Source organism: Typopeltis vanoorti, chromosome 9 (genome assembly GCF_054136105.1).
Source record: "Typopeltis vanoorti isolate ZY-2024b chromosome 9, IOZ_Tvanoo_1.0, whole genome shotgun sequence".
In the NCBI taxonomy this organism is placed as follows: domain Eukaryota; kingdom Metazoa; phylum Arthropoda; class Arachnida; order Uropygi; family Thelyphonidae; genus Typopeltis; species Typopeltis vanoorti.
Genome location: NC_143557.1, coordinates 128,599,954 through 128,624,519, shown reverse-complemented (window position 1 = coordinate 128,624,519; position 24,566 = coordinate 128,599,954). Strand labels below are relative to the sequence as shown.

Below are 24,566 nucleotides of genomic sequence, written 5' to 3'. Positions count from 1 at the left end.
TGTTGGTTAGCTGCTACTCTTTCTTAGTCCCAACAGTAAGTGGATGAATGATGTTGGAGCAATGAGCATGGAAGTACCTATGGGCAAAACACAGAGCTGAAACACTATGAGGGAAGGGTCATGTATGAGAAGCTACTGAAAAAAAGTCTTTGATGTCAATCCTATAAAACCACTTTAATACCATATCATGTCCCCCCCTCTTATTTGCCTATCGGCTGGTTTTTGGAGCATTCCATAGACCCGTCACAGTCTTCGTCACTTGCTTCTGGTAAGAATATAGAAGATTAATATCAGGAAGATGGAAAAATGTTCTGGAGGTGAAATTTTGGATGACTGCAGTAGGGTTCTCACAGTGCCATCTATAAAAAGGGAAATAGAACAATGTGAGAATTATAAAGGAGTTTCTCTGCTGAGTCTGTGTAGGTTTTATGTAAGCATACTTGAGAAGTGGCTAAAAATTGTTGAAGAGCAACTTAGAAAAGAATAAGCTGGTTCATGCCAAATTTTCCCTTTACAACAAATAGCTGAGAAATTATGGAAATACAACAGATCTTTTTTTTTTAAAGTTTCATAAATGGCATCTAATGTGCCAAGAGAAAAACCATGTTGATCAGTAGAAAAAATCATGCCAATATTTTGCATTGATCACCAATTGGCATAAAGAAACACATTAAGCACATCAGCAGGAAGACAAAAAGACTGAATTTAAAACGTAGGCTCTGACAGTTTGGGCAGTGCAGTGATGGAATCTTGAAGATCTCAAAATGGTGGTCTCTCAGATTTTTTAATAATATAATACAGCCAGATTTCTTTAGTTTTGGAGAATTGAGTACTGTGGCCTTCTAAATTAAAAAACCTTCTATACTTCTAAATAAATCTGGTACAAGTCTGCAAGATTCCGTGACTAAATTGAATAACTGTTGTAATAGATGTGGTATGTAGGTCAGCAATAACAAGACAAAGACAATGAAAATAGGCAGACGCATTGAGAATATCAACTGCATCGTGAATGGAGAACCTATAGAACAAGTAAAACATTTTAGTGAAGATGGTAAATTAAATATGGAAATAGACAACAGAATCAACAAAGCTGGTATGGTAGGAAGTCAACTGAATAAATTTATATGGAATGAGAGAGAAATTGGGAAAAAAAAAAACAACACACAAAACTTATGGATCTGAGAGCTGGGTTAGAGATAAAACATTTGACTAGAGACTGCAGATATGAGAGTCCTGATAAAGATTAGGGGTGTGAACAGATGTCATCAATGGCAATGTCACATTAAAAACGAGGATATTAGGAAAGAACTTGATATTGTTAGCATCCAGGAATGTGTTAGCAGAGCTAATTTGAAGTGGTATGGTCACTTCATTTAGATTAACAGGTTGGCAGGAAAAGACCCATTGGAAGACCAAGCTATAAGTGGATTGATACAGTAAAAAGTGTAGTGTACTGTAGCGGATACTGTAGTGTCCTTAGTAGACAGAAATATAAGATCTGATAATGTTGGAGTCTTGACAGGTCATAGATTGATTTGGAGGTTTGCAATGGATTTTTTTTTTTTTTGTGTTGGGAATTTTGGAGGAAGGGGCTGACTGGGTGGAGAGCTCTGTTGATTTGGTGAAGGGAGAAGCCATTTGCTAAAAAAAAAAAAATTTTGATTTGGAGGTAAATTGTAGATAGGAAGTTAGTAATGATGCAAGTTTTTCATGTAGTACTCGCATATCCTGTAGACCCCTTGAGGGTGATGTGTTCTGTGGCTGATTATAGAAATAGTCTGATTTATATCTGTTTCTATGTAAGAGGAAGATTTTTTCCTGACATGGCTGCCACCCTGGAACAGATGCACAGTTTTTGTCTTTTTCTAAGATATTAGCTGATTTCTTTCAGTTTATCTGAAGTATGCAAGTTTGCAGGGGAAAAGGGATACTGTAGTGTCTTTAGGTGAGCAGATAAGGGTAGCTAATTTTTGATATGACTTGAAGGAGGCTTATATTGTATACTTAAGGATGCATGATTTTTTTTCTCAAGTATTTCAAATATGGAGGTTTGCAATGTATTTTTTTTTTTTTTTTTGCGTTGGGAATTTTGGAGGAAGGGAGTGGGTGGAGAACTCTGTTGATTTGGTGAAGGGAGAAGCCATTTGCTAAAAAAAAAAGTGTCATGAATGTCACTGATTTTGGTGGAGAGGTTAGCATGGTCTGAGTAGATGATTCTGGCTATATTTGCTAAAGTTTTGGTAACACTATTCTGTTAGGAGGGTGGAATGTGATTGATTCACCTTCCAGCGGCCAAATAGAGACCATATTGTTAACAATATGGTCTCCTCTCCATCGTCGAGATCATCCTCATGTCTACGGGTCTCATGCTCCGACAAACTTACGTACTTTGAACAAACAAGAAGATGAACTAATTTCCATCTGGAAAAACGCAGACACTGTTTTCATCATCTTTACTATAGCTGTTCTCGGGTGAGAGACCATGCTACAGATACATATCATCAGATCCAATGGGGGAGGAACCTCCCTCTGTATACAGAAGCAGATATTAATTGGAGATAGTACTTCTGGAATCTACCACAGCACCACAACATTCTCCAAACAAACAAATTCAACTGTTGGAAGTTTATTTTCTACTTGGTTAGACTATAATAAATTTAGTTTAATCCTTTATCCAAGTGTTCGCAAACAAAATTTGCACCTGAAGTATCTTCAGGACTGAGGCAACTCGTAGTAAAGGTGGACCAAGCTCTCATCACTCCTTGTCTCAGTATCTCCCATAATGCAAAGCACACCTCCCTGCAGACATGTATAATGCTATGCATTAAGGGAAGGGCCATTACCCAGACCAGTTTCGTCCTTTATTGAGGTCTCGTCAGTGGGAGCCGGACCCAGTAAATATGACCTCCCCACTGCTTCTGCATTAGTATCATCACTTCTGGGAAAAGCATTATACATGTCTGCAAGGAGATGTGCTTTGCATTATGGGAGATACTAAGACAAGGAGTGATGAGAGCTTAGTCCACCTTTCCTACGAGTTGCCTCAGTCCTGATGATACTTCAGGTGCAAACTTTGTTTGCTAACACTTGGATAAAGAATTAAACCAAATTTATTATAAAATTCAACTGTATCACATTACCAAGAATTTGGGAGATGATAATTTTGGAACATTCAGCAAAATTTTATTAATGCATCTACACATTGTGCCATTTAGAACTCCAAGAGCTTTATAGTCATTGCCTTCCTGCTAGTGGTCATGTGCTTTGTATATTTCTTTGTGCTCATGAAGATGCCTTGGGAGTAAGGTGAAATATTGGCTTAATAATCTAATTAACTAAATACATTTAGTTAATTAGATTATTCTTCACTAAACATCAACATGAGTGATAATCGACATCTAGGCATGCATATTAGACAAGAAAAATCTGTCCATAGCACTCTAGTTATTGTGTAAACTTGGCATTGATGTAGTACATAGTTTATATTTAAGTTGTCAGTCAGCAGTTAGAATTGTAGGAGGTGCAAAAAGTTTAAACAAAATCTGGTGTGAGACAAAGGGTGCACACTATCTCTACTGTTATTTATCATCTGTATGTATTACATTAAGGAGGAAAGTGGTATCAAAATTGTTGGACTTAATCACAGCTCTTTATTGTATGCAAATAATGTTATACTTTTAAATATGAGGGTGTGGCTGAAAAGTTGTGATAATCACCATGAAAGAATTGAGGTAGAATCATCATGTAACTTGCACATTATTCTACATATTTCCCATGAAGTGTTATTACAAAACTTATTACAATTCTGCTGCTTCGTTTGCAATCCTCTGAGAAAAAAAAGTCTTTCCCTTGTTGTACAAACCAGTCAGCTGTGCATATGACTTCATTATCTGTGGTAAATTTTGTTCCTTTCAAGTGTTTCTTTAAATTTGGGAATAGGAAATAGTCAGATGGGGCCCAAGTCTGGCAAATAGGGTGAGTGAGGCAAACATTTAAAGCCCAAGTTGTCTATTGTCTGTTGGGTTTTGTGAGCAGGTGCATGCCTCTGCCCAGTTTCCAACAGGTGACTTTGAAGTAAAATCGGGCCCATTTTGTCTGGCCAGCCTTTTTGCAAATGAGAGCCACATGATAATAGCAAATGGAAGAGCACAAAAAAAAAAATAAAATAAATAATGAATGACTTTGAAGTAAAATCGGGCCCATTTTGTCGCCAGCCTTTTTGCAAATGAGAGCCACATGATAATAGCAAATGGAAGAGCACAAAAAAAAAAAAAAATAAATAATGAATGCTGGACTGGTTGGTCAAGTGGTTAGTGTACTGACATCAAACTAACAGGCTGTGGGTTTAAATCCTGTGGTGGGCATGGATGTATGTGATTGTCTTTGGTAGGTGAATTTCATTGCCTGGGTTGAGACCATGACTACCACCCTGCTAATTGGGTTAAAAAAAAGTTCCATGTTTAGTCTGTAGAGTAGAGTTTTTGGACTTGGTAAAAATTTGCATAAAAACACAAACAATTTGAATACTGAAGGGTTTCTATAAGATTAATTCAGAAGATATTTTTGAAAATAGGACTGGTGGTGAGACGACTAGGGGCCATCCATGGCAGCTGGGCAAGGGTGTTAGAGCTAGGTTTTTTACTCGGAGAGTGGTGAATGAGTGGAATAAGCTGCTAGTCTGTTGTGGGTGCCATGACTGTAAATGAGTTCAAGCCAAAGTATGATAGATACTGTGTGAATGTTGAATAGTTGTTCTTGACATGAAGCTTGGAAAAACTTCTTTCCGCAATCCTGTTAGCGTAGCGACAGCACCTACTGCAATATGGCTGAACGAGCACCCTTATTAAGCCGCACCGTGAAGAATGCTATACATGCCTCTATGCTACACCCTGTTGACGGCACTAGATGTGAATATATTTCATGCACAAAACATTGTTTTGCTTCCTTGGGTAAAGGATTAAAACCAAGTACAGTCATACCCCGACTTACGCGAATCCAGAGTTATGCGGTTTTTTATATGTACGTATTCCCATCCTGCCTCACGACTCACCAATAGTCGTATCTTTTCGATGACGGCCGCATTCGCCAGTGTTGCACATGCTGTGAACAAGCACTGACATGTTTCGCACGGTCTCCATTCATACACGATTTTTATAGTCTACAAACCTTGCAATTGTTTAATGTTATGTTCTTGATAAAAATTTTATCACATAAAAAATAATAATGTTGTCCAATAGAAGCAAGTCCAATTCTTCTATAGCTAGCAAGAAAAGAAAAACATTGACTTTGGAAAGAAAACTCAACATTATTAAGGATTTTGAAGGCGGAATGAAAATTTGTGAGCTAGCAAAGAAGTTCGATCTACAGGAATCCACAGTAAGAACAATCATAAAAGAAAGGTTTACAGATTTTGGGGGACATAGATTCTAACGACGAGGAACGAATTCTAGCGACAAGGCAAGGAATAAAAAATCATTAGCTTGCTATGAAGAAAAATTTGCATGACAAGAAAAAGACATTATGCCGTCAGACGAATCGATTCGATTTTATGAAACCATCGACATCGAAATAACTTTCTTTTTTTTTCTTTGTACGAAAAACTACAATTATGATTATATTTCTTAAAAACTATAGGTGTTTTTGTAAACCTTTGGTCCCAGTATTTTGTATTTTGTATGTTTCTATATATAAATTACTTGCAAAATTATACCCCTAGTTATGCGAATTCAACTTACATGCTTTTTGTTGGTCCCACCTACCGCGTAACTTCGGGGTATGACTGTATATAATTTTCTTTGTACCTTTAACATATGTATATGTATATATATATATATATATATATATTTATATTTTATTCTCAAGACAGGATAGCTGAAGCGATAAAATAATATGGTCATTGAGGGTTAAATACCATGTCTAGTTTTAAAATTAGATGTGGCAATAATTTATTTGAGGAAATCATAAGATATGAACAGGAATTAATTTCTTTCACTGAATTAGATGAATCTGTCATTGAGTAGAACCACTGCTAATTTAACTAAGAAAAAAAGTTAAATGGTCCTTTGGGTCACTCATTGAGTTGGGTGATCTGGATTGCGTGAGGTTTTGGAAAAGGCTTCCACTTTTAACATATTTGTTTGGATGCTGTTAATATTGACAAGAGGGATCATCTTTTGGATGCGATCATCTTTATCAATTTTAATACCAGCTCTTGCTAAGCTAAGTAAAATTGGTGAAAATAGAACAAAAGTTTATAAGCGCTTCAAAATGTAGTGCATCTATTCTTTGCAAACCCCTGGTGATTGCCAGCATAGCCAAATTAATGTTATAATAAGTAAAAAAAAATTGTATTTTTTAATATTTTAATTGTACTCTTATATTAATTCTGTTGGCATATAAAAATTCACGGAATGCTTAAGGGTCAAAGCTGTATAACTGAGAGTACACCTCCACGTATTACACTTGGATAAAGGATTAGACCAAGTGTATAATTTCTTAGTATCTTTAATTTATAGTCTATAAAGTCAGAAGCTCTGGTCGGAGAACCGACCAGAGCTTCTGACCTAATGTCCAATCCTCACCTTCTCATGGTGCATCCTGTTAGGTATCTACCTGGATACTGAATAAACGAGGATGTGCTGGCAGTTTGGGATTTAGCCAGCCAAATTGTATTCTTATTGGCTTAAATAACAAATAAAATGATGGTACAACATCACAGAATTTCATGCCATCTAGGTTGTTGCCCGGTTAAACAAGGCCCCCATTGTATTTGCTAGGGAACCAGGGCGAACAGCGAAAAGTCAGCTACTGGAACAAATCTTGAAACATCCCCCAACTCAGCATCACTATAATTCAGGATCGGTACTATCAACATAAGCCTTAATGTCAAAGAAATGGAACTGGCTGAGGAATTGGGTAAATAGCAGATCGATATAATAGGGGTGACTGAAACAAAAAAGACAAACTGGTGAGATCTTTCTAAGCAATAAATACAAAATGTTATATGTAGGCAATAACAATCAAGTAAATGAAGAAGTAGCTATAATATTCAACACTAAATATGAGGCTAATCTTCTTGAATAGCAGGCAATATCAAGTAGAGTGATGTGGGCAAATATGAGAATGGGGAACTGGACATTGAGACTTATTTGTGCCTATGGTCCCACAGAAGATTCTACTAAGGTAGAAGTAGAGGAATTGTTTTGAAGCTTTAGAGAAAGCAACTGACAATGAAAAAAGAAGAAAAGATGGTCCTTGTTGGTGATCTAAATAACAGAGTTGGAAATGATTGTCAGACATACAGAAATATTTTGGGAACATTTAAAGAAAAGAGCAAAGCTAATATTAATGGAAATACTTGTTGGATTTCTGCTCAGAAATCCAACAAGTATTTATATTAGAATATTGCTAACACAATGTTCTAATATAAAAATGTGCATAAATTCACAGAGAGAGAAGAGGCAAGGAATAAGAAAAGTCTCATTGACTATATTTTTATTGATAGTGATGTTTTCTCACTGGTGCAGGACACTAGAGTGTACAGAGGATGTGAAATTGGAAGAGCTCACCATTTAGTCTTGAGCAAGATAAAATTGATTTTCATATTGAAAACAAGAACATGTATAGAAGTTTTATAGCAAATAGAAGTTGAGCAGTTCTCAGATGCGAACTGTAGACTAAAATACACAAATATTATTCAATAAAAAATGAAAGAGTTTGAGAAGAGGAACCAAACCTTGGAGATTCAGTGGCAACCCTTAAGAAAACATTAATTGATTCAACCAGAAAGTCATGTGGTGAGGTTATCTGTAAGGAAAGAAAAATCAGAACTTCATGGTGGACTCAGGAAGTTAAAGAGGCAGTGAAGGAAAAGAAGAAAGCATATCTAAAGTTCCTGCAAATAAGTCAGCTTGTGCTCTTACAGAATACACAGACAAATGGAAGAAAGATAAACACTGTAAAACTAGCTAAACAAAAGTCATGGAATGACTTTGACAAGAACATAGAAAATAAATATCAGGAAGGTGGCAAAATATTCTGGAGGTTGTTGAAAAAGCTAAGAAATGGAGGAAAGAGTGCTGTAAATGGAAATAGAGATGATAAAGATGTCATGAAAAATGGAGAAAAAGATATCCTTGATATATGGAGTAATTACTTCGAAAAATTGCTAAATGAAACAAGCAGTGACAGCACATTGGTAAAATAAAATACACAGCAGGAATGCATATCCATACCTGAAGTAGAAAAAGCCATCAAAAGCCTGAAATCTTGTAAGGCAGCTATACCAGATGATATTCCACCAGAAATGCTCATGTATGGAAGTAGAAAAGTCTTGCAGTGGCTTCATTACATAGTTCAGAAGAACTGGACAGTGGGACGGATTCTAGATGATTGGAGTAGAGCTCTCATAGTAAATAAATATACAAAAAGGGAAATAAAACTGAATGTGAGAATTACAGGTTTCTCTACTGAGTGTTCCAGATAAGATTTATGCAAGTATACTTGAGAAGGATTGTGGAAGGGAAGCTTGGTGCAGAATAAGCTGGATTCAAGCCAAATAGTCAGGATCAAATTTTCACTTTACAAAAAATAATTGAGAAATCATCGAATATAACAAAGATATGTATTTAAATTTTGTAGACCTTCGAAACACTACAGTTATATGGTGTCAATGGGACATTATATCAAGTAATACTTAGTCTTTAATTGAGTTGTATGTCAACAGTTAGAATTGAAGAAAGTACAGGAAGATGGTTTGATATTAAACCTGTTATCAGACAAGTATGTACATTATGAAGGAAAACATATTCTGATTTTAAAATTGGAGATGTTAATCTCAGCTCTTTATTTTATGCAGATGATGTGATAATTTTAAATAAATTCAGTAGAAGTCTGCAAGATTTTCTGACTAAATTGAATAACTGTTGTAATAAATTTGGTATGAAAATCAGTAATAAGCGCATATTTTAATCGTCATCGCTGTCTTCAGAAATAACATTTCGTAGATGTTCTTTAAGTAGTCAGAGGTCGTCAACACTTGAAATCTCTAGGACATCATTTGTATAATTCTCATTGCATACTTCGGCTGGTTTAGTCATCAAGAAGTCGGTAGTAAGACTTTTCTTTCCACTATGCTGCAATTTTTTATTAAGTTCATAATATGGCGCTAAACAAATATCCAATTGTCTCGTGAATTTTTCTGAGCACTCCATTGAGGGATCATTATCCATAAAATAACTTCCTAACTTTCTTGCCAAGTTCAATCCTTCTGCTAATTTCTTTAAACTGAATTCTTTAATGGATTCATCAGAATTTTTGGCAGAACTTTCCCTACCATTTGGTTTGACACCATCTATTAATTGTACCAGTTCCTCATTTAAATCTGTTTCTCCATCAGTTAATTCACTAATTTTGTTTTCAACCATATCGCAAAAGCCCTCTCCACCAAAATTTTGTGCGACGTTTATTATACGGCGTAGCTCGGCATCCACTGGAGGTACGAAATTTTGTTCCAGAACAGCTTCAGGCCATATTTTTTTACAGCAAGCGTTCAGCGTAGAGGGTTGTAATTCCTTAATGGACAGAGAAATAAATTTTGCATAATTCAGTATTGAAAATTCTTTCCATGCTTGAGGCAGTGTCATGGAATCTAATGATTCCATTTTTATCCAAAATTAATTGAAATGTTCGCCGAATATAATATGACTTAAATGTTGATATTATTCCTTGATCGAGTGGTTGAATAAGTGAAGTAGTATTAGGCGGCAAAAAAGTTATTTTAATATTCGGATGGCTTAAATTTGTTGGGTGGCCTGGTGCGTTATCTAAAATTAGTAGAATTTTGAAGTCCATATTCTTTTTCTTTGTGTAACTTTCTACATCGGGTACAAAACACTTGAAAAACCAATTTTCAAACATGCTAGCTGTAACCCATGCCTTTTTGTTGGCCTGCCAATAAACAGGTAGGGTGGACTTGTCGAGCCCTTTCATCACACGAGGATTTGTGGATCTGTTAATAAATATTGGTTTTGTCATGTAATCACCTGATGCATTACTACAAAACAGTAGAGTAATTCTATCTTTGGAAATTTTGAATCCAGGAGCTGATTTTTCATTTTTTGAAATATAGATGTGTTTGGCATTTTTTTCCAATATAACCCAGATTCATCCACATTGAACACCTGGTCTGCACTGTAACCACCTTCTTTAATGATTTTTAAAAGTTCTGCTGGGTATCTCTGGGCAGCTTCAATGCCTGCTGATGCTGATTCTCCCTGGATTTTAAGATTATACAAAGAAAACCGCTTTTTAAAGTTTTCGAACCAACCCTTACTGGCACAAAATCCATGCTGAGAGATTTCTTCTGAAGAATCTTGTCGAGTTCTTTTAAATGTTTATAAACTCTGAGAGCTTTTTGCTTAATAAGGTATCCATACAAAAGAATTTTCTTTTGAGCGCAATCTTCTAACCAAATCATTAGAGATTTCTCTATTTTTTTCTATTAGAATATCGCGAACACGAACAACGCACTTTGCACTTACCGTTGACCCAGCCATAACACTTTCTCAGATTTTATGTTCATTTTGTTTGATTGTTCGAATTGTTGATTCATTTAAATTCAGAGTCCTTGCAATAACTCCTGGTTTTTTTCCAATTTTCAACCGATCCAAGATTTTAATTTTTTCTTTGAGAGAAATGAATTTTCTCTTCAATGGGTTTTTTCCCTTTCATTGCAGTTTTAGTGGCCATCACAATAAAAATAAACTTTTACATAAAGAAAACATTACATATGTGTGTAACTCACCAGAAAATAAACTGCTCAGCTTGAGAATAATACACTTATGATTTTAAATGCGCTTTCCTGGCAGAAAACGAAGACAATTTTCAACAATAAACACTTTATACAGTAAACCCTAGATGGCCAACCTATGGCACTCGTGCCAGAGGTGGCATGTCAGTGATTTACAGGTGATATCCTTTTATACGCTTATAAATTATTCAAGTTTTTTTTTAATTGTTACAATACGTACAAGCTGAATTTTGTTTTACACAAGACAGCAGCTATAAAGACTTGCATATGATTGGTACACGATCCAAAGACAAAAGCAACCGATAAGTGTTGAGTTGAAATGCTAATTCTCTTCAATCGAATTCCATAACATCTGAAACTGTCATAACATTCACTATTAGTTTTAATAGTGAATGCTGTTATGACATTCACTACAGGGTGTCATTTATCATTCCGATGGAACTTCTCATTACTGACTGGCTCAACTCGCACAAACGTTTCAACCCTTGGTTGAATTTTATGACTTCTTGGCAGTCGAACTCACACATTCATTATATGGCATGTTTCAATTCTTGGTAGTCTTTTATTTTAAGTTAGCTTTTGTGATCTGTGATAATGACATCGAGAATTTCAAATGCAATAAAACAAACACTTATTTCATAATTGAAAAATTGGACAATATTTTTAGTTAGATACTGTGTTTCGGTGCAACATATGGTTTTTCTTAAGTTTATACAGCATAGTTTCTGTGAGAGGGGGACGGGGACATGTGATTTATTAGTTAGCGGCATTTTTATTCCATCTGTCTCTAATTGCACTATTTGTTGAGAATGATGCAGACTGCAAAAGTCTCTGTACAGTACCTTATTCAGTGATATAATAAAACTAAATTCAATACTTATAACTACTTGCGCGATATGGGCAGACACAAATTTAACGAAGATAAAATTCGATTTTTAAGTCCCGCAGTGAAAAATATGAAAAAAAAATAAAATAAAGGGTTACTAGAAATTGTAGACCGCGTTATATCGAAACCGTGTTGAACAAGGGATACTACAATTTGTAGACCGCGTTATACGAGGGTTACCCGTACTTGATAAACTTAAAGAGCAACAAAAAAAAAGTAGTTTTCTTCATTTTCTAGGCTAAAGGGATGAAAATAACAGTTTGAGACCAATTTTTGCTTTATAGCCACCTATCTAGAATATCTCTTATTTTAAATTATAATCACCTGTCATGCAATTTCACAAGACAGGTGAAATTTCACTTTAAGACTTCTGAATGCCTGTGCAGATCCCAAGTTAACGTGGTGATCATTCTAACCATCTGGACACAATAAATACATATTAGTCAAAATCAAATCCTCTAATGCTATGGTGTCGTCATCCTAGAGTTCCTTTCACTTCATGCTGACAAAGCATTTATCCCTCAACTATTTCAAAAATGAATCCTATTATTACTATATGCTGTGCCTTCTATCCAGCCCATATTACCATACTTGAAAATCTCCCATTACGGTCTCACTCACTCTCTCTCATACACACACTCACTTTCCATTTACCAAGCCAATTTGTCTAAACAACTTCTGTTCATCACACACTGTTAACTTAGCTTATAGCTACCTCCCACTAAATATCCGGTTCTTCCTGCTTCCATCTCACACCATATATTCTCAAAGCCATTAGTGGCTTTACTCTCCTGGTTCTTTATCCTGAATTGGCACAGCTCATTAGCTATCATAATTAACACTTCACAACCCTGTTTTTCTCTTCTTTCATGCTGAAAAATAGTAATACTCTTCTACCTTTTCCTGTCAAAACATCTGTCAGTTGCTTTTCACTAATACCATTTCACTAACACCTTTGGATAATTGTGTCCATCAATGCACCTAACTCATTACCTTTATTTGTGATACTCCTTGCATTTGGATGCAGAAAAAAAGAAGTATGATGTGAGTTTTCCCTATTATTGTTCTTACCAGCCTTCGCTGTTCCCACAGATGTATAATCTCTTAAACCTCCTTGTCACTACTATTCACTCAGCAAAGAGTAACCTCTTGAATTGCTGATGTCCTTCATATTCATCACATCACTTGTGTAGAGTTTTGCGATGAAATGCACTCTAAACATTCACATATTCCAGTTCTCTCCCCCTTCATATTCTTGTGGTCACTCAGTTTGTTATTCCAGAGTCTCAGGAGAGAATCCAAACTGTCACTCTGGGAAAACGAGATAGATTAATGGACACGAGCAGGACAAGGAAAGGAAAAAGGATGAAAATAAACAAGAATATCTGCTATTTGGAATGTCACAATTATTCATCACAGATACCAAGATCTAGACAAAACTCTTATAAAAAGAAATATCAAATTAGTAGTAATAAAAAACAAACAAAAATGTTCGTTTGAAACAGATAGTTATATGTACAGTGGATTCAAAAAAGAAGAAAACAGAAACAGGAGTAATGATTATTTAAATTAAGGGGATATTAAATCCCGCATTGTTTTAAAACCGAATAAGAAACTCAAAGATTGGAATCAGAGAGTTTCATGCTGAATATAGTAATCGTCGATACTTTTATAGTTCACTATATTCGGCACTAAACTCTCTGATTCCAATCTTTGAGTTTCTTATTTGGTTTTAAAACAGTGTGGGATTTAATATCCCCTTAATTTGAATAATGTTTATATTGCTGAAATGAAGCCTATTGGCTCTATATTTAAGTAACTTAATGGTTGCACTTGTTTGACAACTCGTATAGCAGAGTTTATAAGTTCTTTTCGCTATACCCTTTGGTATCTATTTGGTCTAGCTACTCACTGATGAAGCCTCAAAAAAGGCTGAAACTGGTCTGGGTAGTGACCTTCCACCATAATGTAATAACAGCATACATTTCCTAGGAAATGTGTTTTTACATTATGGAAAATACCAAGATTAGCGATCAGAACTTTCCCCACCTTTGCAACGAGTTGCCTGAGATTGTACTACGTACTAGGACTACTTGCATTAGCTCATGCTAGTAATCGCCGATACTTTTATAGTTTACTATATTCGGCATGAAACTCTCTGATTCCAATCTTTAAGTTTCTTATTCAGTTTTAAAACAATGTGGGATTTAATATTCCCTTAATTTGAATAATGTTTATATCGTCGAAATGAAGCCTATTGGCTCTTTATATTTAAGTAATTATTATTATTTATAAATCATTTAAAAAAAATTGCATGTTACAAATACTGGGGCGAGAGAATTATAGAACAAGTTGTAGTTTCCTGACTATTATTGGTGTCAATATCTGAGAGGAAGATGACCATGTCTTCTGTTCATATTTACAAAAAAACAAAAGATAAATTCAAATGACTTTCTATTAATGGGATTTTTCAATTCCAGAGTAAGAAACATTCCACTTGGTGCAAATACATGAACAAATGATGAAGCTATATATGCAATAGAAATAGATACAGACTTAGTGATTTTTCCACATATAATAACTTAAAAAATTATTAAATTTTTTAAGTTATTGTTATTCTTTTCAGGTTACTTCCCAAGTAAAATGTATGAAACCATAAAGATTTCATACATTTGCTTGAGAAGCAAGAAACCTGAAAAGTATAAAAAACTGTAATAGCTAATAGGAAAACAGTTAACATGATGCTAGTTAGGTTATTGAGAGGTGCAGAAATGGAATCAGATCATTATCTACTATAAGGAAAATTAAAAATTCCTCAAGATGGTTTTAAATTAACCAAATTAATGAAAAGCAAAGTATTCAGGAATTTTAGAGCTCAACTCTTGTTGAGTTCTAAAATAAAGTATTAATTACCTCTGTTTGCAAAGTATAAATGAAAAAACTAAATAAAATAAAAGATGATGATATCATAGACCATATTGTTCCAGTCTCATTATCCATCCAGTATCCTTTTTTGAGGTCTACCCTGCCTTCACTTTCCAATTGGCTTATATTTTAGTATTTGTTTAGGATATGATGATATAAAATTGAAAAAGTTAAAAACCATATTAATAAGTGCAGTTACACTTGGAACAAAAAAGTAAACGGAAAAGGAGAAGGGCAATAAGAAACTGGTATGAGAGTATTGAAGCAATAATCATAGAAGCAAGAAAGAAGCATACAAACAGTGGAGAAATAAAAAAAAACGCTAGAAGCAGAAATCAATTATAAAAAAAAGGGCAACAGAAAAAAAAAAGCAGGCAGGGAAAATAATAGAGAAATATGGGAACCACTTCACAGGACGATTAAAAAGCAATCTTATGTGAAGAGACTGAATACATAAAAATTTCTTGGAAACACAGATAAGTAGGTAAAAGAAAGAAGGTAAACTTGAAATAAATGCAAAACCTGGTCAGACTTCTTACAAAACTTATGGCAAGATAGTAATGAAACTTAAACATTATTAGGTTTAATGAAATGAATATAGGCCAGAGGAACAATAAAATATGAGTTTATTGAATCCTATATTTTGTCTCTGTCACAGAGATATCAACAAGCATACAGTCTCAAAATTGTAAAAGCACACTCAAAACAATAATTGGGAAAAAATTAGACTAAAAGCCTGAAGTCTTATGTGGGGCACCCTCTTTGTGTGCTCTTGGCTAGCCTTGGCTGTTGTGTGGGAGGCCTAAGAATTAGTTTCCCATATCTTGGGAAGTTTAACACAACATTTATTAATATTAGACTGGTGTAGCCTAATCTGCTAGTAATTCTAAGAAAAGTATTTTAAATTTATATTTGTTCTGGTGAAACATGATATTTGTTTTTTCCACATTTGACTCTGTGCTAGGTATCCAGAGCATGGTCAGCTAGACCAGACTGGCCAGTTGTGGCAGTGGATTATTTCTTGTGTTATTTTAGGCAGATGTTGACAGATCTCCCAATTTGACCATAATAAGATAATCTGCATGAACAAGGAAGCTTGTAAACGCTAGAACAGAGAGGATGTGGATATTTAGAGAGCAGTTAAGAGCAGCCAGATTCAGATGAGGTGTTTTGAAAGCAGTATAGAGATTATATTTTATTTAGAGTTTTGGCTTTTTTTTTGAGGTGTCCCAGATGTAGAGAATAGTATTATTACTGCTGTAGTCTGTTTGTTGAGAGAGAAAGATGTCCACAGAAGGGTGGAAAAATCAATTTGTTAATCTTTTTATCATTGTAACCATTGGACAGAACGATCTGACAGATAAAGGAGAGTTCAATTGAAAGCAAAGTATGGGTGAACAGCAGTTGGAGGTTCTGTTGACAAGGATTTTGATAACATCATACTGTTGAAGGGGTGGGTTGGTGGGAAAGTTTATGTATGTATGTATGTATGTATCTACAAAGCATGTAAAGAACTAAAAAATAGACTCAATATTGGACAAAATATGTGAATACTGAAAGATGCGGATTGAACATACTCTCCAAATTTTCCCATGCTATTTTTGTATGCTTGGAATTCATTTCTACCCTGCTATATGTATTTCTAACACGGATCAACTTTTCCTTTTTTTTTTCTTTGCCTTTGGTGTTGAAGTTATTGCTACTCTTTCTTTCTTTGATCATTGTTACCCAAATATAACATTCTATTTATTTATCAGGCTCTCTCCCAGATGAGGAAAGCCACTAGTGGTATGCATCATGGATCTGTTTTTTGGGCTGTTGTTCTTCTTTCTCAACAACTCCAGTTAGTAATACCAAATATGCTTTATTTTATATTATACCAGCTGTTTCATTTTATATTTTTATTTTATTATTCATTCATAGTTTGATTTCAGACCTGTGAAAATAAACTTTTTTCCCCTCTTCAGCTCATCTCTTCTCTTTTGGCACAAAAGAGAAGGGATGTCAAAAAACACATTCATGAACTTTATTGGAGAGCATTTTATTATTTTAATTGAGGTCTGTCTTTCAGGATGTATATCACTAGACTCTAATTTCTTCTGGTCTTATAAACCTCAGAGTTGTAGGTTTGAAACACAGCTGTATTTCAAACATTGCTTGAAACTAGTGATTTCTGTCTACAGCAATACATTTGATACCTAATAACATATTGACAGGCATGTTAATTGTTCCTGAATCAAAGTAAAAATTTTGTTTAATACAGTGAGAATTTTAGTTGAATAAGAATATAATAATGCTTGCTATATGTAAAGGTTAACTTGTGGAAGACGTTAGTTATATTCTGTGTGTATTAAAATATTTTAATAATGTATGATTTCCCCATTGGCATAGTAAAACTAAATCTAGTAGATTGCTTACCAATAATCCTTATGTGTTGAGAACAACTATGCTATGACCTTGAGCCACTGAATATTGCTAAGGGAAAGCAGTCATGGTTGGCATTTAGCCAGATGTTTTAGTATACCCTGTACACAGTGGTCTTATTTTAAATATAAAAAAAAATAAATAAATAAAATATTCATGTATTGTATATTACTCTGTTCTACCTATGTATAAAATACCCTATTTTACAAAATGCCTGTATTATTTTTAATATTTTAGACTTCACGAAGAAATTGAAGACTTTTATAAATATATGACACCTTCACCAGAAGAACATCAAATGAGATTAGGCGTGATAAAGCGAATCAAGAGAGTAATATATTCTATTTGGCCACTGGCAAAGGTAAATATTGTGCTTTCTTTAATTGAATGCTAGGCTATTTTAGTAACCAAAAAAGTGGTATTATGCTGAATAGGATGAAAAACTTATTTTTAGCAGATGCATCAGTGAGACATGTATCAATGGTTTCTCATTTGTCCTCTAAAAATAAGTTTCAAATTATAAATTTCATGACAGATGCATCCATGCAGTCTCAATCATGTCCTTTATCGTGCAAGCACTCCATATTGACATATTTCTGTTACACATCATCTCACAGATGTCTAAAGAAGATGAGAGAGTAGTTCAGTCTGTTATATTAGCACCTGGTAATGGGCTGTGCAGAAGGTAGGAGAAGACATTGAATTTGAATATCTGTAGAAAACATTTTCACTCATGTTTACCCTAAAAATTGTATTTTAGGATAAACATGAGTGAAATGTTGAATATCTGCTTTAATATTAAACATTGATGACAAATTAATATTAATATTAAACATATTAAACAAATCTTTATAGATTTGTACATTATTACATCTTTGAGTCCAGACTTCCTGTTTTCTGTGTGTCTTACGTGATCTATTTTATTTATGTTGCACATTCTTCTTTCTATTGCATGTTGAGTTGTTATTAAGCTTTGTTCTTCTTTTAAAGTTGTGTTCCATGTTTCACTGCCATAAGTAAATGCTGGTAGGATGTGACTATTGAAAAGATGGGCTCTTATTTTTATATCTCTGTTCATCATCATCATCAAATTCCTGCCATGTACCCTCAAGGGGTGTACAGGATATGACAGTACTACATGAAAAAATTACATCATTACTAACTTCCTATCTACAATTTTCCTCCAAATCAGTCTGTTACTTGTCAAGACTCCAACATTATCAGATCTTATATTTCTATCGTCTAAGGCACTTTGTACCGTATCAATCCACCTATATCTTGGTCTTCCTCTGGGTCGTTTTCCTGCCAACCTGGCAGAGAACACTTGTTTTGCTAATCTTTCCTCTCCCATTCTATTTAAGTGACCATACCATCTGAGATTAGCTCTGCTAACGCATTCCTGGATGCCGACAATGTCAAGTTCTTTCCTAATATCCTCATTTTTAATATGATATTGCCATTGATGCCATCTGTTCACGCCTCTAATCTTTCTCAGGACTCTCATATCTGCGGTCTCTAGTCTTTGGTCAAGTGTTTTACTTCTGACCCAGCTCTCAGATCCATAAGTTAAAATTGGTTTGAACACAGTCTTGTATACAGCTAATTTAGTGTTCCGACTAATTTCTTTCTTATTCCATATGAATTTATTCAAGATCATTTATTCAATTGACTTCCCACGATACCAGCTTTGCTGATTCTGTTGTCTATTTCCATATTTAGTTTACCATCTTCAGTAAAAATTGTGCCTAAGTAGCTGAAATGTTTTACTTGTTCCACAGGTTCTCCATTCACAACACAGTTGACATTTTCAATGATTCTGCCTATTTTCATTGTCTTTGTCTTTTTATTGCTGACCTTCATACCATATCTATTACAACAGTTATTCAATTAAGTCAGAAAATCTTGCAGACTTGTAGCGGATTTATTTAGAAGTATAACATCATCTGCATAAAGCAAAGAGCTGACATTAACATCTCCAATTTTGATATCAGGTTTAATACCACATTCCTTCATAATGTGATCCATATAGATAATGAATAACAGAGGGGATAATGTACATCCTTGTCTCACACCAGATTTAACATTAAACCATCTTCCTGTACTTCCTTCAATTCTAACTGCTGACTCACAACTCAAATAAAGACTAAGTATTGCTTGATATAATGCCCCATTGACACCATATAACTGCAGCGTATTGAATAGCTTCTCTCTTGGCACCTTGTCATATGCCTTTTCCAAATCGACAAAACTTAAATACAGATCTTTGTTATATTCCCATGCTTTCTCGACTATTTGTCGTAAAGTGAAGATCTGATCCTGACAGCCTCTATTTGGCCTGAATCCAGCTTGTTCTTCACCAAGCTTTTCTTCCACAATTCTTCTCAACCGTTTCTCAAGTATACTTGCATAGATCTTGCCAGGAACACTCAGTAGGGAAATACCTCTGTAATTCTCACATTCAGTTTTATTTCCCTTTTTATATATGGGTACTATGAGAGCTCTACTCCAATCATCGGGAATTCGTCCCTCTGTCCAGGCTTTCTGAACTATGCAGTGCAGCCACTGTAAGACTCTTATACCACCATACTTCAGCATTTCTGGTCGAATATCATCTACTCCTGCTGCCTTTCCACATTTCAAGCCTTTGATGGCTTTTTCTACTTCAAGTATGGATATGTATTCCTGACTGCATGCCTGGTCAGTGTTTTTTATCACTGTGCTGTCATCACTGCTTGTTTCATTTAGCAGTTTTTCAAAGTAATTACTCCATACTTCAAGGATATCTTTTTCTCCTGTTTTCATTTCACCTTTATCATCTCTAATTCCTTTTACAGCACTCTTTCCTCCATTCCTAAGCTTCTTCAACAACCTCCAGAATATTTTGCCGCCACCTTGATATTTATTTTCTATATTCTTGCCAAAGTCCTCCCATGACTTTTGTTTAGCTAGTTTTACACACTGTTTAGCTTTCTTACATTTGTCTCTGTATTCTGTAAGAGTAAAAGCTGACTTATTTGCCAGGAACTTTTGATATGCTTTCTTCTTTTCCTTCACTGCCTCTTTAACTTCCTGTGTCCACCAGGGAGTTCTGATTTTTTTTATCTTTGCACACAACCTCACCACATGCCTCTCTGGCAGAATCAATCAATGTTTCCTTCAGAGTTTGCCACTGAATCTCCAAGGTTTGATTCCTGTTCTCAAACTCTTTCATTTTCTTTTCAATAATATTTCTGTGTTTTAGTCTACAGTTTACATCTGAGAGCTGCTCAACTTTTATTCGATTTAAAACTTTCTTACATGTTATTCTTTTCAATATGAAATTCAATTTTATCCTGCTCAAGACTAAATAGTGATCACTTCCAATTTCAAATCCTCTGTACATTCTGGTGTCCTGCACCAGGGAGAAAACATCACTATCAACAATAACATAGTCAATGAGACTTTTCTTATTCCTAGCCTCTTCTCTCCATGTGAATTTGTGCACATTTTTATGTTGGAACATGGGGTTAGTAATAACCAGTCCATGTCCTGAGCAGAAATCCAACAGATATTTGCCATTATTATTAGCTTTGCTCTTTTCTCCAAATTTTCCCAAAATATTTTTGTATGTCTCACAATCATTTCCTACTCTACTATTTAGATCCCCAACAAGGACCAACTTTTCCTTTTTCATTGTGTCAGTTGCTTTTTCTAAAGCCTCAAAAAATTCCTCCACTTCTACCTTAGTAGAACCTTCTGTGGGACCATAGGCACAAATAAGTCTCATTGTCCAGTTCCCCATTCTCATATTTGCCCACATTACTCTACTTGAGACTGACTGCCATTCAAGAAGATTAGCCTCGTATTTTGTGTTGAATACTATGGCTACTCCTTCTTTTCCTTGATTGTTATTGCCTGAATATAACATTTTGTATTTATTGCTCAGAAAGATCTCACCAGTTTTGGTCTTTTTTGTTTCAGTCACCCCTATTATGTCGATCTGGTACTTATCTAATTCCTCAGCTAGCTCCATTTCTTTGCCATTCAGGCTTCTTACGTTGATAGTACCGATCTTTAACTCTGGTGATGTTGAGTTGGGGTTTGTTTTCAGATTTGTTCCAGTAGCTGACTTTTCGCTGTTCGCCCTGGTTCCCTGGTGAAAACAACAGGGGCCTTGTTTAACCGGGCGACGCCCCAGCCGGCATCAAATTTTGTCATGTTGTACCATCATTTTTTATTTTGGTTTAACCAATAAGAATACAATTTGGTCGGCTAAATCCCAAATTGCCAGCCCATCCTCGTTCGTTCAGTATCAAAGTAGATACCCAACAGGGTGCACCACGAGAAGGTGAGGATTGGACATTAGGTCAGAAGCCCTGGTCGGTTCTCCGCATTCCTTTAAAGGCTATGTGGAGGTCTCCTTTCAGTTATACAGCTTTGACCCTTAAGCACCCCTATATCTCTGTTTTGGTTGGTAATTTTATTTTGTTGAAAGTCATCCAAGCAGTTCTTTTACTCCTTGCTATTTCATTTGATAAGTCATTATTTTTATTGATTGTCCAAGGTGGATTTTTCAATAGTGTGGGCTTCTAGAGTGATTGTTGTTTATTATTTTAACGGTATAACAGAACACAGAAACTAAGTAAATAATTAATTTATTAACTTGATGCTGATATTTCGCTGGTGTTATAACCAGCATCTTCAGAGCACAAAAACACTGTTTGTCACAATACACGAGACTAAAACAACATGGTGTACTAAAACAAAATTGTAGCAGCAACACAAAGACTAGAGTCCTGATTTTGGCACCCTCTATCTGAAAAAAAAAAAAAAAAAAAGCTATCATATATTACTAGAGTCTTTTTATATATTACTTTTTAGTCTCGCCTATTGTGACAAACAGTGTTTTTGTGCTCTGAAGATGCTGGTTATAACACCAGCGAAATATCAGCATCAAGTTAATAAATTAATTATATACTTAGTTTCTGTGTTCTATTATACCGTTAAAATAATAAACAACATGTTCGATGAACACATAAGTCTGTCCACACGTTCTAGAGTGATTGTATAATCTTTACAGTATTCTGTTTTTATCCATCTTGTTTTGTTTGGTTGTATTTCCAATCCAATATTTTGGCAGTTTTGGCTGATGTCATTCAGCATTGATTGTAAGTGTTCAGGGGAGTGAGATATTAATACCACATCGTTGGCAAATAATAGAATATTTAACAGTTCACCATCAATGTTTATTCCTCCTATCATGCCAGTTTTTCGAATGATGCTGTCCAGAGTAGATGTGAAAAAATTAGGTAATAAAACATCAACCTAATGTACTCCTCTACTTAAATTAATTTTATTTATGTGATCGAAAGGAGTGATATTTGTTGTACCTTTTCTGTAAATATCTTTTATGAGCTGGATATATGCTATTTCTACTCCTTGTTCTATTAAAGCTTGGAATAGTGATTTTATTAAGTATATTCAGTGGCTCAAATGCCTTTTTTAAAATCTATATAAAAAGAAAACAAAAGTGGAAAAAACTTTTGAAACCGGCCTGTTTTTTGCAGCTATTTTCACTGATGGAGGTTTCTATTCTGTTTAGTATGACTCTGGCAAATATTTTATATATATGTGATAATAAACAGATTGGTCTGTAATTACTGATGTCTTCTTTATTACCTTTTTTATGCAGATTTATGATTTTTGATGTGGTCTTCCAAATATCTAGAGTACTTAATAAATATCAGCTCTGCATCACATTTAAACTATATATGTTAAATTGGCAACTTTCATCACCTAGGACAAACTCCTTTATCACATCCAGGAATGATGAAGTGCTGTATACTCGTGACCTGGTTTACTATGAACAGACAGAAAGAACTGTTGACATCTGCCTTGGAGAACATAAAAAATACATTCAGCATTATTGTTATGGCAAGTTGGGACCATGCCATGGATCCCCCTTCACACATGATCAAATGGAAGAAAAGTGCTACACAGAAATCGTTATAAGGCAGAGATATTGTTTTTGGAATCAGCAGCAGCTTTATAGCATTTCCCAAACCTTACCAAGTATGGCTCTATCTCTTTATCAAAAAGTCATTTTAATATCGAATTAATACTTCTCTCTCTCTCTCTCTCTAACCAACAGTAAATGGTGCCAGTTTGGACTTTAGTTCCTTGTCCCACTGTTAACTAAATTGTTGTTGTTTGGGTATTGTGACAAAACTGTTTTTGTGCTCTGAAGATGCTGGATGTAATACCAGCGAAATATCAACAAATAAGTTAAATATGAATTATTTTCTTATTATTCTTGTGTTGTGAATTAATACCATTAAACAAATTGATGTATTGTACATTGGTAGAAAATATTCAAAAAAATTATTGAAAATAATGCACAATTAGCTGACTGGAAATAGTTTATTTGTTCTCCATTCATCAAGCTTGCTTTTTGAAGCCCACTTTGGGCATTGGTGTTTATGAAGGTTTACATGGCAGATGGTCTTCATCACTGCATGTGACACATTCATCCAACTTATTTGAGAACAGTAGCAGCAGAACCTTGCTATAGGAGTAAATTGGACTGAGGAAGCCTGATCTAATAGTAAACAGAGGAGAATGAGATAAAATGGCTCCAAAAAGTTCTGTCTCTTTGATCTTTAGAACAGAATTTTCAAAAAGGTTATATAACTTTTATCTCTCTAGTACTGATGTACTATAGATTTATTGTTGCTAAAGTTCAGTGATTTATTAACAGAAGAAGATTTATTAACTGTTGACATCTGCCTTTTGGGGGATATAAAAATACATTTGGCATTATCATTATGACAAGTTGGGACTGGCAGACCATGCCATGGATTCCCCTTCACACATGAAACAAAGTGGCAGTGACTGCATTCGTGAAATGTTTGGCCATTAGAGAAAAAACTGTTACACCCAGTTTTTTCTCTAATGGCCACTTCACATTAGCTTTTCATGTATACACCTTTGCATTTACAGTATATCCAATTTTGCTTGCACATGAAAGAAATGCTAGGTTAGGTTGTTTACCCTACTGGATAGTGTATCTGTTCATCTAAGAAGCTGTCGGTTTGAATCTCATCCTGGGTTTGTCTTTGATTTATTTCTTTATGCTCAGAGCATTTTTTGTGGTGCATGTCCTGTGTGATGAGATGCCACATGGATTTGGACCCCCCCCCCCCAAAAAAAAAAAAAAAAAAAATCCAACATACTCTTGCATGATATTGAATTCAGGATGTTTTTTGAATCCACATTTTCCAATGTTTTGAATTTGACATTTGTATTCTAAAAATGAAATATTATTAGTTGACCAGTTTAACTGAAAATCATCAGGGGTGGAATCCACCCCTTTGTGGCTGCAAATCTTTTGAAATTCCATATCATTGCCGTCTGGTTTTTACTTTTCTTTTTTCCATCTTAGTTTGATTGGCTAGAATTTTACATATTGACATGACAACAGTATCGAAATGATGCTAAATTATCTGGTTCTTTTATGGTATTATTAGTTTTAAGTTGTTTTAT

At 34.8% G+C, this 24,566-nt stretch overlaps 1 protein-coding gene across 1 annotated transcript in view; it reads left to right on the top strand.

Annotated features, from left to right (window-relative positions):
• The window catches only part of LOC150103529 (terminal nucleotidyltransferase 4B-like), a 161,902-nt gene that overhangs the window by 4,393 nt on the left and 132,943 nt on the right, over nt 1-24,566 (top strand). The window contains exon 2 of the mRNA XM_090397691.1: nt 17,283-17,406. Coding sequence (XP_090253817.1) covers nt 17,283-17,406 — 124 coding nt within the window. The remainder of the gene's footprint in view (nt 1-17,282; nt 17,407-24,566) is intronic.